Source organism: Centroberyx gerrardi, chromosome 21 (assembly GCF_048128805.1).
Source record: "Centroberyx gerrardi isolate f3 chromosome 21, fCenGer3.hap1.cur.20231027, whole genome shotgun sequence".
Lineage (NCBI taxonomy): Eukaryota > Metazoa > Chordata > Actinopteri > Beryciformes > Berycidae > Centroberyx > Centroberyx gerrardi.
Genome location: NC_136017.1, coordinates 4,342,487 through 4,358,977, shown reverse-complemented (window position 1 = coordinate 4,358,977; position 16,491 = coordinate 4,342,487). Strand labels below are relative to the sequence as shown.

The window sequence follows — 16,491 nt, the reverse complement described above, 5'->3', positions numbered from 1 at the left end:
GCTTTCCTGTATGATTTCACTGGAACAGTAGATCTATATACAATCCTGAGTCAACACTTACAGTCATATCAGTGCTGTGTGTAATCAAATTGTGCACAGTCAGCACTGTCAATAAACTGAGATGAACAAACATTATTTAGCCAACTAAATACAGTGAGAATAGAAAATCACAAAAAAGGAGGGAAAAAAAGTGTAATCAAATATGTATTTCTTCTTATGGCGATCTCAAAATACACTAAAAGTTTGATTTTCAGCACCTGTGAGGTAAATAGTTAAGCTTGTAAATTTGAGATGCTTCAGTTACAGTTGCTAATTCTAAGCTAACTGGCTCGGTAACATTGCTAAATATCATTGACTTAACATTAGCTGTTGCATGGGGAACAGGATTTTCCTCTGGACAAAGAAAATCTCTCAGGCCTCCGTGTTTCTCTCCTGGTTTTTCCGAGCTGGATCACTGGAACGCTCTGAGATTGTAATTACGACCCGCTGGGAATTTCCGACTTCCGACTTTGAATGGAACGCAGCATGAATCCCTACCAGCTCCAGAGGTGCTGTTTTTGTAGCTGACCCTGACCTTTGACCTCCCTGTGGAGGGGGGGGTGCATGCATAAGGCGAACTTCCCTGCGGGGATCAATAATGTATCACATTATTCTTCAATGCAGATCCGCAAAACGTTTCACCTCTCAGTGAATATCGTGATATAAAAGTGGCGTCGCCTCAGCAGTCGTGGCGTGTTTTTGTCCCCAGAGTCACTCACCGTCGATGGGGGTGATGTAGTCGGGCAGGTGGGCCCCGGCGGCCCCGCCCCCCTGCATCAGCAGCTCGCCGTACGGGCTCCGGTGGCTCGCCATCAGGTGGTAATACTCTGCCGGACTCGCCCCGGGAGGGGGAGGAGGAAGACCAAATATCCCACGATCCTTCAAATGCTCATGGGCCACTGTGGAGGAGAGAGAGGAGAGGGAGAGAGTCAGTAAAGAGGAGGAAGGAGGGAGGAGGGACAGGAGAGAGGAAGCAGGGAGAGAATGAGTAAGAAGGGAGGAGGAATGGAAAGCAGGAGGAAGGGATGTAGGAGGCAGGAGGGAGAGGAGGAAAGGAGGAAGCGAGGAAGGAGGGAGGGAATGAGCAAAAAGGGAGGAAGGAGGGATGAGGGAGGAAAGAAGGAAGGATGGAGGAAGGGAGCACAGAGGAAGGAGGGAGAGAGTGAGTAAGAAGGGAGGGTGGAAGGAGGAAGGGTGGTAAGGAAGGACATAGGGAGAAAGGAGAGAAAGGATGAGTAAGAAAGAAAGGACAGAGGGAGGAGGAAAGGAGGGAGGGAGAGGATAATCAGTAAAAATGGGAGTTTGAGAGGAAGAAGGATGGAGAGGATGAGCAGGGAGGATGGAGGGAGAGAAGAAGGGAGGATGGAGGGAAGGATGGAAGGAATGAATGAGTAAGGAGGGAGGGTAACAGGGCTGAATTCCTGGTAAGCCTCTCCTCATGCTGCAGAGCTGAATGGGCCGAGGGGCCAGCGGGACGGGACTGTCCAGCAGAGACACTGAGGCAGACCGGGCGGTGGTGGGGGTGGGGGTGGGGGTGGGGGGGTAGTGATGTGCAATGGCCCGTGTAGGTGCCCCCCCCCCCTCCTCTGAGAGAGAGAGAGAGAGAGAGAGAGAGAGAGAGAGAGAGAGAGAGAGAGGAGGAGAGGGGCCTCTGGTCTCTTCCACATTCCTGCATTTCCTTGGCCTCATAAACAAAGTAGTGGGACTGCTTAGTGACATTACTTCTTTGAGCCCCCCCCCCACCCATCCCAAGGGTGTGTGTGTGTGTGTGTGTGTGTGTGTGTGTGTGAAAACATTAAAGAAAAATTGCAAGAATGTTCTGTCACTCTCCTCTCACTCTCTTCAATATACTTTATTGGCAATATACAATATTACAAACATGTCTAAATTTGCTTTGTCACTCTCTCTGCCTGATAACCCTAACCCAAAAAATGAAGTTTGTAGAAATAAAATTCTCTTTCTGCTTCTTCCCTCCTCTCTCTCTCTCTCTCTCTCTCTCTCTCTCTCTGTGTGTCTCTGTGTTTCTCTCTCTTCTCCCCCTTACAGTCTACTTTATTGGCATGAATGAGCAAAACGATATTGCCAACATGTCTAAATACAAAGAGAACTCTCTTTCGCTTTGTCTCTCTCTCTCTGTCTCTCTGTCTGAAAACACAAAAATGAAGTTAGTATAAATAAATTTCCATTTCTGCTCTCTCTCTCTCTCTCTCTCTCTCTCTCTCCCTGTGTCTCTGTTTCTCTCTCTTCTCCCCCTTTCATTCTACTTTATTGGCATGAACGAACAATATTGCCAACATGTCTAAATACAAAGGGAACTCTCTTTTGCTTTGTCTCTCATACATTTCTCTTTCTGTTTCTTCCTTCTCTCTTTCTCTCTCTCTCTCTCTCTCTCTCTCTCTCTCTCTCTGTGTTTCTCTCTCTTCCCCCCCTTTCAGTCTACTTTATTGGCATGAATGAACAATATTGCCAATGGTTAAATACAAAGCAAACTCTCTCTCTCCCTCTCTCTCTCTCTCTCTCTCTCTCTCTCTGTCTCTCTTTCTCTCTCTCTCTCTCTCTCTCTCTCTCTCTCTCTCTCTGGGACCCCTGGTCCTGCAGCAGCAGCGCCGCTGCGGTGTTAACATCTGCACCCAGTAAAGCGCTTTTAAAAGTGTCACGGGCAATAAGAGTGAGATATGAATTTGCTTTACGCCGGCCCTGGCTCTGGAATAGCCGTTTCTCTCCCTGGAGCGTTTTTTTTTTTTTTTTTTTTTTTAGCTCTCCATCTGCTCCTGAAGACGTGGGTCTACGGGGGGAAACGTCTCCCCTTGTTTGAGGTTTTTTGGGGGATTCGGGGAGATGTGGACGGATTCCCCTCCCTCGCTCGTCACCTCGCCCGGCCTAAGTGATCTTTCAGACACAATTAGGGCGCACACCCGTAAAAGAGAACAGACGTGCGCTTGTGCTGACTTCATAGCTGAACTAGCCCCCCCCTCCTCCCCTCCTTTCCCTCTGCGCTCTGTCGTTCCCTTACAGGATCACATTTCCACCTTAAAAACTTTTCTGAATGGCCCTCGACGAGGCCGGAGGAGGCAAGATAAAGGCCAGAGCCATTTTCTTAATCAAATGAAAGTGTATGGAAAATGTGATGGAGAGCAGAGAGGGAGCCAAGAGATTAAAAAAACAAAAAAACCAAAAAAAACCATCACGGGTCGCTGTAGTAATGTGGAGGTTGTGTGTTTTTGTAAGGCTGTAATCTGCTGGCAAGTGTCCCAGTAAAAAAAAAAAAAAAAAGACTGGAAGATGTTTATTTAACGTATCAAATCACATTGATAAAGCAGCAGCTAATTCCCAAAACAAAACTGCAGGCCATGACAAAATGTTATCCTATCTTAAATGTGGAGTGCAAGAAAAGGTCACCTGGAACACATAAAAGCCAGCGGCCGCTATTTCCACAAGGCCCCCGTCTTTCAACAGCATATTTGCATTCCCTCGACCGAAAATAGCCTCCCCATCCTTTTCCCTTTCGCGTAGCTTTATCACGGCCAGATCTCAGGCGCGCCGCTTATTTAAGTTTAAAAGCAAAGCCACATTACCAGTGACAAGACTGTAAAAGAAGATTTATATCCCGTCCCGCCAGCCTCGCCCCAATCTGTTATTGTAATTCAGCGCTGAAGAAAGAGTTGTCATCGCATCCGGGGGCAAATTTGGGGAAGGATTACTATTTCTTTTATCAATTTCCTGCAGATTTTTTCTTTTTTTTTTAATAGATCCCCTTTCAGTATCAAAGCACCTGGGAGCGCAGGTCAAGGTTTTCCCACTGAGTAATCTGTAGCATGCAAGGCCAATTCATGTAATAGTGTTTGTATGTTGAGACGCATTCGCCAGCAATCACTTTATTCAATTCCCTGCTTCCCTGCTGAATACCATTCTTTTTTTTTCCATTGGCTTTTTTTGACTGAGGTTCTCTTAAGGTCCCTGTTCTTGCAATAGGTCTCTGCTCCTGCAAGCATATTATTATAATATATTTAAAGAGTTTCATTCCAAAATGAGATGTCCACCATTTGAAATAACATCTATTTTTTTAAGGATACAGCAGTAGGGAAATTAAGTCCTGGGTTGACAAAATGAAATATTTTAGAGGTACTGAATGATGAAGATTGGGTATTGATTTAGATTATTATTTTTTTTTTTTTTCAAAATGGATGTATAGTGTTCTGAAAATTAACTCTTTAAGTGAATTTAGACAGAAGTTGCCTCAACATGTCTGTATTTACACTGCTGACTAAAAGGAGGTATTAATGGAGAAAGGCAGCATCCACACCGGGGTTAGGGGTTCGGTTCCCATTGGGACCCTCATTAACAATGCATGACCTCATAATGCTGTAAGTTAGTTACTTTGAATAAGAGCACCCTCTGAATCTGCTCTACAATGGAAAAAGTGACAAAAAAAACAATTTTGATAATCACATTTTGTTACTTTTTTAGTCAGTTTTAGGTCAGAGGAGGATAAGAGGATAAAGACGAACCTCTGAGTCAACAAATCCCTTCATCTTCTAACATCTAAGATCTTCTAACAAGTCATTTGGCTAGGGAGTATTAAAAATAAATAAACAAAATAAAGCAGAACTTAAGCCATTTTTGACCTGGACCCTGTTTTCCTATTGTTTTTCAATCATACAATTGATTCTGACAAAAATCTTCTCAAATGCTTCACTATAGAGTCAATATGATAAAAAAAGACATGCTTTGGGTGCTTTAGGGGTCGTTTTTCTTTCTTTTATTTATTTTTTGAGTATCCATTGGCCCATAAGGACTCTACTGGAGAGGCAAGCAAGATGTAAGCAGTTCTACAGTGAAGGAAATGGATTTCAGTCAGAATTGATCGTTATGATTGAAAATAATGGGAAAATACGCTCAAGTTATGTTTTAAAGACATTTTTCTCAGTGTCACACTCAGTGCATCAACTTACAGTCTGCGGGGCTGAGGCCCCTGGCTGCTGAGATCATGGACAGGGTGGGGCTGCTGTGCATGGAGCGCAGGTAGTGCTCCATGTGGGGGTTGACGTACGGGTGCGGCGGGCTGAAGGGAGAGTCGCCGGTCGCCACGGCGGCGGGCGACAGCCGGATCAGGGAGATGTCAGAGATGACGGGGCTGCCGGCCAAACCTGTGGGGCTGGAGGGAGGGAGGGAAGGAAGGAAGGAAAGGAAGGCAGGGAGGAAGAGAGGGAGGGAAAGGAAGAAGAGGAGAAACGTAGAGAGAAGGGGGAAGAAGGGAGAGAAAGAGGCAAAAAGAGAGAAAGAAAAATCAAGCGATTAGTGAGTCTGGAGACACTGGAGACAAGGAGCAGTGTGGCGTAATAACTTGGGAAACTGTCCTACAACCAGAAGGCCGGGGTTCAAGCATCCACCCTGCTGAAGTGTCACTGAGCAAGACACTGAACCCCTACCAGCTCCAGACCCTGACCTCTGACCTCCCTGTGGAGGGGGACAAGAGTAAAGAGACTCAATAAAGTATCACAAAAAAGCCAAACATCTTCAAAATGACAGCATTATTGCTGGCAAGCAATGAAAACAGGCTCCTTTGAGGCAATCCATGGCCTTAAAGTAATAATCTGCGACATTTCACATAAATAAATGTCAGTTTTTGCCGATTTCTATAACACAACACTGATTCAACCTATATCCAGTTGATGAAATCTTCTCCTCTGTCTGTTCTGAACAGCCGGTGTCTGGTAGCTCTTTACTGGGAAAAATCCTCAGCTGCACAGGAAGTGATGCGTTTTACATTTCTGGTTTGTTTGGAATCAACAGAAGAAGAAGAACTGGGTAGTTAGCATGAGCAGTGATAGCCACCATGGCTGAACAGACAAAGAGAAGAGAAACTCAAACTGCATCAACAGAAAATCCAAGCTCCGCCCCCACACTGTTTGATTGACAGGTGATTTCTGGGAAGTGCAGCGCAGAAACACCAACAAAGATGGAGACTAAATCAAAACAAACAGGAAGTCATGGATTACCGCTTTAACCACTGTGCACTTTCTCCTGTAAACTCCTAAGCAGGCTTTGCCACCCGACACGCCTTCAGAATAAACTCCTCAGGCAAAGCGTCTGGAGTAATTCATCTGCAAATCCGATCCTCCGCGTCTCCACCTCTGTGTGTGTACACAGACGGCGTTGAGAGTGAGATCACGTCTAACACGGTTCCTCTATCGAGCTTTTGATCTGGAGAAGGGTGAGGGAGGGAGGGAGGGGCGGGGGGCGGGGGAGTTGTCGGGTCTCCGGTGAGATCGGGGTCAGGGAGACAAATAGACGGGGCGGACGTACGGGAGGGAGGGAGGGAGGGAGCATCGCATGGCACGCAGCCGCCTCTCCACATTACACATCTATCTATCCACGGGGCATTTTGTTGGTGTCGTTTATCGCTGTTACCTCATCTGAGAGAAAACACGGCAAGACCAGAGCGACCGCAGATCCTCCGGGTCACCGCAGGGACGAGGAGCGCTTGTGGGTTTTGGGCCTGATGGAGAATGTAAAGCTGACTCTGCACACTCTTTAAATGGAAGTTTATCTGTGTGTCTAGTTTGGCACGTCACACATTTGTGTTACACTGCAAAAACTGACAAACTTTTATCCAACTGTAACAGAATCTTAACATCATTTAGGCATTTTCTAGTTTCAACTTCTCAACTCAACATGTTAATAGCAACACATACTGGTATCATACGTTGTCAGCAACATGTCAAAAAGTGCACTGCAAAAAATTAAGTTGTCAAGTGATTTTAACTTGTTTCCAGACTTATCAAGCTTATTTTAGGATTTTTTTTTAGTGAAATCATCTCACTGCACTGGCAGATAATTTTACCACTTTCAACAAATTTGACTTTTTTTTTCAGGAGAATGTAACCAGCAAGATTATCTGCCAGTGCAGTGAGATCATTTGACTAAAAATATCATGAAACAAGCTTGATAGGTCTGGAAACAAGTTAAAATCACTTGACAACTTAATTTTTTGCAGTGCACTTTTTGACATACGATACCAGTATGTGTTGCTATTAACATGTTGAGTTGAGAAACAGCTAGTTGAAACTAGAAAATGCCTAAATTATGTTAAGATTCTGTTACAGTTATTAATTGTATTAAAATGTGCTGATCTCAGGTTTTGGCACCAGAAAGATTTTTATCAACTTCAAAAGTTCTTTCCAAAACCATTTGCTTTTGTCAACAAAAATCTCTCATCTGGAGGAAGAAAGTTTTTCAGGAGTGATGAAAAGAATTTTCTTTTCTTTCTCACTGATGCCCATGAATTTTACTATGCAATGGGGTTTCAACAGATTTCAAAGGTAGAAGTCCTGAAATGCACTCAACATATAAATTACCCGATAAAATGACATTTCAAGTAAGCCTCAAACCATTAAAAATGTTAAATAACTTGGACTAAGATGGATATTTTTTTGCAGTGTAAGAGTCTTTAACTCTTCTCTCATGTTGACAGTGAAGGAAGCACTTCACTTACACAGGCAGTTTAACGTAACACAGCCAGTGTTTAAGGTAATAAACCTCCTAATTAGACACAGACTTCTTCACAACTTTACCCGATCTGGTCTAGGCCTTTCCTTCATGTTTATCCAAGCAACTCTGCCTCTTACTTGTCTTTTCCATGAAAAATACACACAATACCGTTCAACAAAGGCTTTATTATCTTGTAGCCAGATTGTGGGATTGCACCACAAGTGAGGCAATGTTTTCTGCTGGAGATAGAGATCAAAAAATGTAATCAACCCCTCGCTCCTTTATTAACTATTAATGCACAAATACTGGACTGATAAGCTCTCATCATGTAACAGCCTGCAGGTGAGTTCTGTCTGTCTTTGAATCCAATCTAACAGGGTTTGTTTACCATGATAACAGGGGAATCGCCGTAACAACTCGTCCAGCAATCACAGTCCGGCTCAGATTGAGCTACGCCGGCCCTTTAAATATGAATCATATGAATATTTCTCTCTTCATTTCTATTTATTGGTCTCTTTCTGCCACAACGTGCCCGAAACGTTTTGCCCAAGCAAACGGCCGCTCCGTAAAGCAGAGGGCACACTTAAAAACCGATGCCCATCGCGCTGAATAAGTAATGTAATATTCAAATGTGGACGGCTCTGCCTGCGGTTGGTTTTCTGGGGGCGGCTGTGCGGCGCTGGGCGAACACAATGCCAGGCCTTTGGAGCGTATCCTGGTTTGGCGCCAGGCAGTGGGCTGAGACCTGGGAGAGAGAGAGAGGGGTGGTGGGGGTGGGGGGGGTAGGGGTGGTTTGCGGTTCTCACCTCAGCCGTCCTGGTGAGAGGGAAGCAGACCGTGACATTAGGACCCGAACCCAACAGGAGCGAACTGGATCCAATGGTATATATGCTACTACTTCCGATCAAATCTGAGTATTAAGCGGAATTGGGTCCAAACCCTTTTTGTCCAGCTGGGTCCTGGTCCGGTTCTGATGATGTTCTGATGTTCGGATTCATTTGAAGTAAATTTTCCACTTAATTCCTCAGGTTTAAGTAGGAGTAGCGGCAACATATTATTTCAAATTTATCAGCAATTTGGGGTTTTAGTTAAAGCTGCACTAGGCAAGAGAAGCTAATTTAGATGCTGTAGATTCGCCCCGTTTGCCAAAAGGAAATTCTGGTGTTGGGTACGGACACTGGCAGGAATCAAAACTTTAAAGTGAAATGCAAAACTTTCTCCTGAGCAGCAGGGAGTGAGCGCTCCGTCCAGAGAAACATGGACTCACCAGCGATGACTGAACCTCACCGCTAACAGACACTAAGAAGAAGATTTAGGTCTGAGAAGTGTGCAGCTTACTGACATCATGTTACATGACTTCTGGGTTCAATTCAAACAGATACTTATAGTGTACCATAGCATGTTCAAGTTGTTGACCTGAACTCTGTAGCCCTCTGGCTTGGTTTGGATTCAGTTTTTCTCAAGTCTGAGTCGGGCCAAGCTCAGTTCAAGCCGACTTTGGCGTGAAATCCTGAAGGTTTAGGTTTATTCTGCAGAGTTGCATACATACGCTGTTAAATACGCTGTATGTATTTTAACCCAGTTAGGATCATATTGAAATGCCCTGAACCCCTACCTGCTCACTCATTGTAAGTCACCCTATATAAGACCGTCAGCTTAATTTCTAAAATCTAAACGTCTGCTCTCTTCAACACGCAATGAAACACTTGTGACTGATGTGAAGTGCAGGCGCAGCGGGCCATGTGCTGCTCGACAGCTGAAAACTTGAACGCGCTCGCCCTCATAATAAATGTATTTACTGGTGTGACTTAAAGGAACCTAATCGGGCATGACGCCTCTCACACCTCCTGGCAGACATTACCTTATTCTATGTTCCCTATGCCTGCGTTTACATTTGTTTTTAATGGCTTGGATTGCAGCAGGTGCTAACATGATATCAATACCATTAACGAGGTGTACGACTTTTATTGCCTTCTTTAAACACACACTCAGCTCATAATAATTACAGGGACACAGGAATATTTGTTACATCTATTGTTGGGGCGCTGACCTATGCAGTCCTTAGTACTGGTTGCTTGTAATGTTCCCTATATAAGAATTGAAGCTTATTCTACCGTTACACTCTCTGGAGAAAGGTGTCAGCGCAGCAGCTAAAATGTAAAACTGTAACGCCAAAATGACCAAATCAGAAAGCCATGCTGTTCACTTAACACTGTGCAACTGCATGTGTTTTTAAATGTGTGTTATTTTGCCCACATTACATTTAGGCGAGGCCATGCAAATTGCGCCCAATTGACTATAACACACATTCACAACACCAACTAATTATTACAGCTAAATTATTGTAGCACATATTAGATCCTTTGAAAGGTGTCATAACGACTTTGCGTAGTTTTTTGCCATGAAGCAGAGGAGAGGATTTTTAGTACAGAACGCTCCGGTTATAAAGGGGCTTTAGGGTGCCGGGTGCAGCCTTGGTGTTACAGTCTTAAAGCTGAAGCAGTTTGTGCTTGTAATTGGTGATGAAGGGGCTGTTTGCTTGTGCAGTGCTGCTTGCGAGGGCTTGTTTGCACGACAATTTGATTTGCATAAGTTTCTTAGTAAATAAGATGAAATCTCTGCGCTCTTACCTCAAGCAACTGAGGCGTGAAAAAAATCCACACACTGCCCTCACAGTGCAATCTTAGTGAATCTGGACCACAGTTTCTATTCTACTCTACTCTATGTTGTGATGTCACATCCGTAAAAAGCCCTGATTTGGTTTACTCATTTTTAGAAATCTGCCCAATCGGTCGCCTGTATTTCATGTTGACCGGGCTCTTACCGGGATTTTTTTATTTTTTAAGATCATTTTTGGGCTTTTGTTTTGCCTTTTATTAGATATTTTTGAAAATGGAGAGAGACAGGAAAGAGTGGATAGAGAGAAAGGGGACCACGCCGGATTCAAACCTAGGATGCTGCAGTTACACGATACGCGCCTTAGACCACTGATCCAGCGGGACGTCCTGAGCCAGTGAACTGTGATCTGGCTCTAAACAGCAGCTGAAGCAGGTGGTGACATAATATTACATTTCCAACAGCTATACAAGAAGATAAAAATGTTTGGCATTTGAGATACGCACTGTGCTGCATTTGTGGTATTTGAACCGCGTGTGTGATTGTGTCTGCATGTGCAAGTGTAACACATACATGCATTCCTCTGCATGCATCTGAACTGTGTGGATGTGTGCGTATAAGTGTGTGTGTGTGTGTTTTTCTGTGTGTGTCTGTATGAGTGTGACTGTACCTATGTACGTATATATGTGTGTGTGTGTGTGTGTGTGTTTCTGTGTGTGTCTGTATGAGTGTGACTGTACCTATGTACGTATATATGTGTGTGTGGGTGTGTGCATGCAAGCGTGTGGGTGCCTCTATTTCTACTTGTGCCTATGTGTGTGCATGGCTGTGCCTCTGTGTGTGTGTGTGTGTGTGTGTGTGTGTGTGTGTGTCTGTCTGCCCGGTCCGTCCCTGCTCTGACTTGCTTCTCGGCGACACCAGAGATGAATTACAGTGTGACAGTGAGTCTCGTCTCCAGTGTCGGGCTAAGGGAGCTCTCTGATTTAGATAAATCACGCCGTCCAGCGCGGGGCTGGAATAAACTCCCACTGTAGGTTTATGAGACTGCTGCGTGAAGCGGATGGCTCAAACTTAACAGGCAAAACCCCCCCCCCTCACCCCCCTTCTCACCCCCCCCGTCCCCCACCCCCCTCCTCCTCACACCCGCATGCAGAGGAAGATATGACCTAGATACAAACAAACATATCATGGCGCTAGTTTGCAACACTGCAAATCATGGCCACCTTAAAAAGTCAATTCATCTTGTTCCCGCTCTTAAAATCTTGTTTACCTTAAAGCTGCACAAGGCAGGCAAAAAAAAAATTATGTAAAAATATACCACATCCTCTCAGGCTAAATCACAAAGTGGGGCTGCAACAGAGAGGAGCGTCCCATCCCCACTAATTGAAACACTGTAATTCGTCCTATTTGCCCAAATTAAATTCTGGTGTTTGGTATGGACACTGCTCCACTCACTGGAACTGACGAATAGAAACTTAAAGTTACAATTACTTTTTCACCTTGTTAGCTGATTTTCCAATTACAAAATTTAGATTTTCTTGTATTTTATATATGAAAATCCTGTAACATTTACTTCCTGGAAAACAGTGCATCTTTAATGGTTCATTTTTTGAACAGTCCCGCGCCTCCCATCAAATAAAACTGCCTTTGTCTCCCTGACTGAAATCCCATTGGATTACACTTTTGAATGATCCTTCCCCACATTATGTCCTGCCCCAATAAGCTGTTTCAAATGCATCAAACTAAGGAAGCAAGATGCTCTGAAATGCCGTTTCGCTGAGACTTTAAGACTTTAAGAAATCCCAAACTGTCTCCTAAACAACAGCAGAGAAAGCTGGACTCACCAACGTTAGATCTTCTTCGTCTCTTTGGTTTCTTTTGGTTTAAAGCAACACAGACCGGCCGGTTGGTAAACATGAGCGAGCTGTGAGGCAATTACTGATGTCATATTTAACACTGAAAACACGATTAAATGACTTGGTAAAATGGACAGTTATTACAGCAAAAGCTTATTTAACAATTTATTTATTGCAGCAAAAGCTTCTTTAACAATGGTTTACTTCTTTTGTTTAAAGAGTGCGGCAGTTTTCCTTATTGAGACAGTGGCAAAGCTGAGACTATCTTTGAGCACTTTATCTGAAAAGTTTTGTTCCAGAAAGAGATGTCCCAAAAAAAAAAAAAAAAGTGACACAAAATGATTGAAAACACAAAATGAAAATAAAGTATGGTGTCTTTCTAAAGGATCGTAGGTTAGGGTTAGGGTTCGCTAAACAATAATAATAATAAAACTTTTATAACCTGGCCCATCTGTGATTTAGAGATACCGAATCATGAACTCCAGGTAATGATTTGTTTTTCCCGTTATGTAAATCAACTCTTCATTTATTTATGTCAGATAAGTTTGAAACTTGCAGATAGACAGCACAAAGTAAGTGATATTGTGTCATGGGTCTCTCTCGCCTGTCCCGTCCCGTCCCGTCCCGTCCCGTCCCGTCCCGTCCCGTCCCTTCAGGCCAGGTAGAGCTTTAAGGATTACCCAGAGTTCTCGGCGGAGCGCTCGCAGACAGCGCTAAACAAGCAGCCGGAGCGGGCAGCGATTCCTTTTGAACTCTGCCTTCGAGCTTCGCTGCAGGGAGCCGGAGGCTGAGGGTTTGATGGACGGGGCATCAGGGGCTTGATGTGTTAACGCTCAGGTGTTTGTGAGGCTCGACCGAAACGAAGCCTGAAGGTCCTGCCTCCGCTAACAAGTGGCAACTAGCTGAGCAGGAGCTACACGCCTGCCTGCTGTGAGCGTCGGGGTGAATAAACTATAAGTGTGTTTCTGTGACAATATGAATACAGACAGCAGCTTTAATCTGTCAGCAACAACTCTTATTGAGACGATAAAGGCTCAAAGATGTTACTTGTTAGTTATTTGTTTACAGGATTACAACAGGCATGGATGACATCATGAATACTGAGTCACCTGATTAATGTAGAATAATCTAATTTATTAAAATGCATTTGAAATGTTAGGATTATTGTAAATAAATGTAATAAAAAGTGTGTGGATGTTTGATCATAAAATGTGTTTGAGGAGTTACGTGGGTCTTCAGCCTTCATTATAAATAAAGTACTTGTAATTTGATGAGAGTTTAAGAAATTTAACTAGTTCTGATTGTAAGATACATATTTTGTTTTGGATAATTCATGCTGGAATTCTCATTATTTTTTGTGAGCAAATTAAGTGCCAAGTGAATTTACTTGATTGCATATATTTAGTTTAATTAGGGTTAGTATTAATATTTTGTTGAATAAAGACATATTTAGTTGAATCAGGCCTTTGATATGTTTGAATCCTCAATCAAGCTCAGTCAGTTCCTCAGTCAGTTCCTCCAGGTAAAAACTTGGGATATTATTAGTAAGAAATAAATGAAAAGGATATTTACAGGTAATATGTTATTCCTCCTTCAATATGCAGACTTGTTATAGACTTAATAAAGGATCTGTATTGCTCAACACTCTGCCTCATGTCTCAGAGAAAAGGCTGGTCTGGTTGCATTGGCTCTATATATATATTAACTTATTACATGTGCATGTTTTATAGCTATTGGCAGGCAGTTTATGCAACTCAAGGCCACATTTTACATGTCGTTCGCACAAGTTATTCTTTATTACCGCAAAATACAAAATAATTTTCCCTGCAGGACATCCACACCCGGGCTGCATAGCTGGTCCATAAAGGTTCCTACCACAGGCGTTCAGACAGGCCCAGTTCAGTAAGGACCTAATAAAAATCAGCAGATCTAGACCCAGCATCAGCAGGTTAAAGGTGCATACCGTGTACATGCAGGTCTGCATACAGCTCCGGACCTTTGCTGCCTGTCATCCTCTCTCTCTCTCCACTGCAAACTACTGTCTAATAAACTAGAAACACCTTTCAAAAAAGTTGTAATACGCTAAAACTCTGTAAACTCAAGATAGGAGCGGCACTAGTTTGGTATCAATCCACAGGACAGATCCCTCTCCATGTAGGTGGCTTACATCCCCCAAAGGCCTCTCCCTCTCTGTGCAGCGACGGCGTCACGGAGGAGGAAGTGTTTCCCCTGTGAGCTCTGTCTGCCGCGGCCCACAACTTCCTCGCCTCGCTGTCATTTGCGGGCGACGGGGGAAGAAAAACTGTCCTCGGTATCCGGTGGAAGGAAGAAAAAAGAGGCTTCCCCTCTGCTGCTTTTTATGACAGCCTTGACAAAATAACCAGCCCTCTCATTACGGTATATGCAAACAATGATAAAGGGGACGGCGCCGAGATGTCATGTTAGACAATCAAGGAGGGGACCTCTGACACGCCGCCACGAGTGTATAATAAAGTGCCGCACCAGGCGACAAATGACACCGCACTTAATTTGCTGCGCAATGTTCCTGTAATTAGGTGAATTTGGCACAGGCAGGGGGGAGCGACAGCTAGATCAAGGTCGTGATGAATTAGGGGTCCACTGTCAAGATCAAATCACATTAATCAAGGTGGCCGAGTCCGCAGACAGGCCCCCCCCCCCCCTCCCCTTCCCCTCCCTCTACTTTCCCAGCCGGCGTGATGAATAGCCCTGCTTCCGCCAGGCGCGAAGTATGCATCACCATCAAATCTGTGAATTTAAATGTAAGAGTACTATTTGGAGAATTCTATTGACTTTTTTTGTCCCGACGCCAGTTCTTTTTTTTGCGATAAAGTAACTTCAGCGTCGCGGCGAACTCTGGGAAAGGAGCTCGATGTTCTGCCTTAAAGTGTGCCACGGCCCCGGAGCGGTGGCGGCGGCGGCGGCGGTGGCGGCGGCGGTGGCGGCGGCGGCGACCTGGCTGCTGTCCACGCTGCGCTGGCTGCACTACACACTGACCAGACTGATAATTTAACTCCGGACGCTGTTTGCCATGCTTCCCGTCGATGTGCATGCTGTGCTGGCCGCTCTGATAACAATACTGGGGATTTTGTTCCACTCATGAATGTTGTTTTATATGCCGAGTATGTCGCACGCTTACTACACAAACCGGACTAATGATTAACCTGTGAATGCTAATTACTAGTGAATTTTGTACAGTGTTTGATTCACACTATTTTCATTACAGGCTGAATTTCCCTCAGGAAAATAAATGGCATTGCATCTCTTATTGAACCACACAGCAAGGAGCCTGAAAGTTGAACTAAGCACCACCGCTGCACCGCATGCTGCCGGTACCGGTGACCCCCCTCTGCTATGGGAGTTTAATTACGGCGCTTGCTTGGGGGCAACATGGCCTGCACCGCACAGATTAGCTCCACTGCAAGCCATTAATGAATATAAAGAGGCGCTGGACGTTGAGGGGGTGGGAAAGGTTGCATGTATGTCATTTGTGATGGATCCAGCGCCGCTAATAGAATGAAGTCCAGATTGATACGAGCCAAAAAGCAAAGCTGGCCCCCCGTATGTGTTTTTTTTTTTAACCGTTATTTATCCGGGGAAGGTTGGCTGAGGGAGTGTGCTTTTTTTTTTTCATGCAACAACCTAGTTCATATTCACAAAATGCCTTGCTCAGTGGCTCCTCGGCTGTAGCTATCGAAGGACGGGGAAAGCGTTCGGCGTTCGCTTCTTTCCCGCTTTGGATTTCAGAGCGATCTTCACACACACACACACACACACACACACACAAGCTCGCTTCTCTAACTGTTAGCGTACTTCATCCCCCCCGATGGTTCGAGCCAAAAACAGCAAAGCCTGCCCACATAATCAAACAGTATCGGAAACAAGGGATGCAGAGGGGGGGAAATTTTTAACTAGCATTGATTATTCACTTTGGAAGTCGGCGTGTTGTCATCTGCTTTTGATATTGAAGTTGGCGAACGCTCAGCTCTCATCATTGCCCCCTAAAACAGTGTTGCGAGCCAATCCTCCGGAGTTAAAAAAAAAAACCCTCTGCCTTGTACAGTAGTAAAGTAAGTAGGAAATAACGATTTGCATCAAAAAGATCTGACACTTTTCGCACCACTCAGTTCTGTACAGAATCCCCTCAAGTTGGTTCAACCTGCGCCTTGAGGAATCGCTCCTCCGACTTAACACGCCGCTCTGACACGTAGAAAAAAACCCTCAGGAAAATATTTACTCACAATAAAGAAGGCCACTTACCCATGCATGGCGTGGAGCGCGTGGGGCTCGTAGTGGTACCTTCCCTCGTGATGGCGCATGTCAATCGGGATAGGCGTGTGAAAGGTGGGGAAGATGTGGTGGGGGGCTGCAAGGAACAGAAAAGCAGAAAGAGAGAGAGAGAGAGAGATGAGGAAGAGAGAGAGAGAGAGAGAGAGGGAGAGGGGAGACTTCAAAAAAGAGCTTGTCTTTC

The 16,491-nt window shown here is 44.6% G+C and overlaps 1 protein-coding gene across 1 annotated transcript in view; it reads right to left on the bottom strand.

The window, feature by feature from the left end:
• Positions 1-5,088, bottom strand: part of LOC139918865 (zinc finger protein GLI2-like) — a 33,830-nt gene extending 28,742 nt beyond the window's left edge. Inside the window, exons 1-2 of the mRNA XM_071908396.2 lie at positions 4,992-5,088; positions 759-938 (exon numbers count right to left, since the gene is read on the bottom strand). Of these exons, the coding sequence (XP_071764497.2) occupies positions 759-938; positions 4,992-5,073 (262 nt within the window). The 5' untranslated portion in view covers positions 5,074-5,088. The remainder of the gene's footprint in view (positions 1-758; positions 939-4,991) is intronic.
• Positions 5,089-16,491: the final 11,403 nt, after the last annotated feature.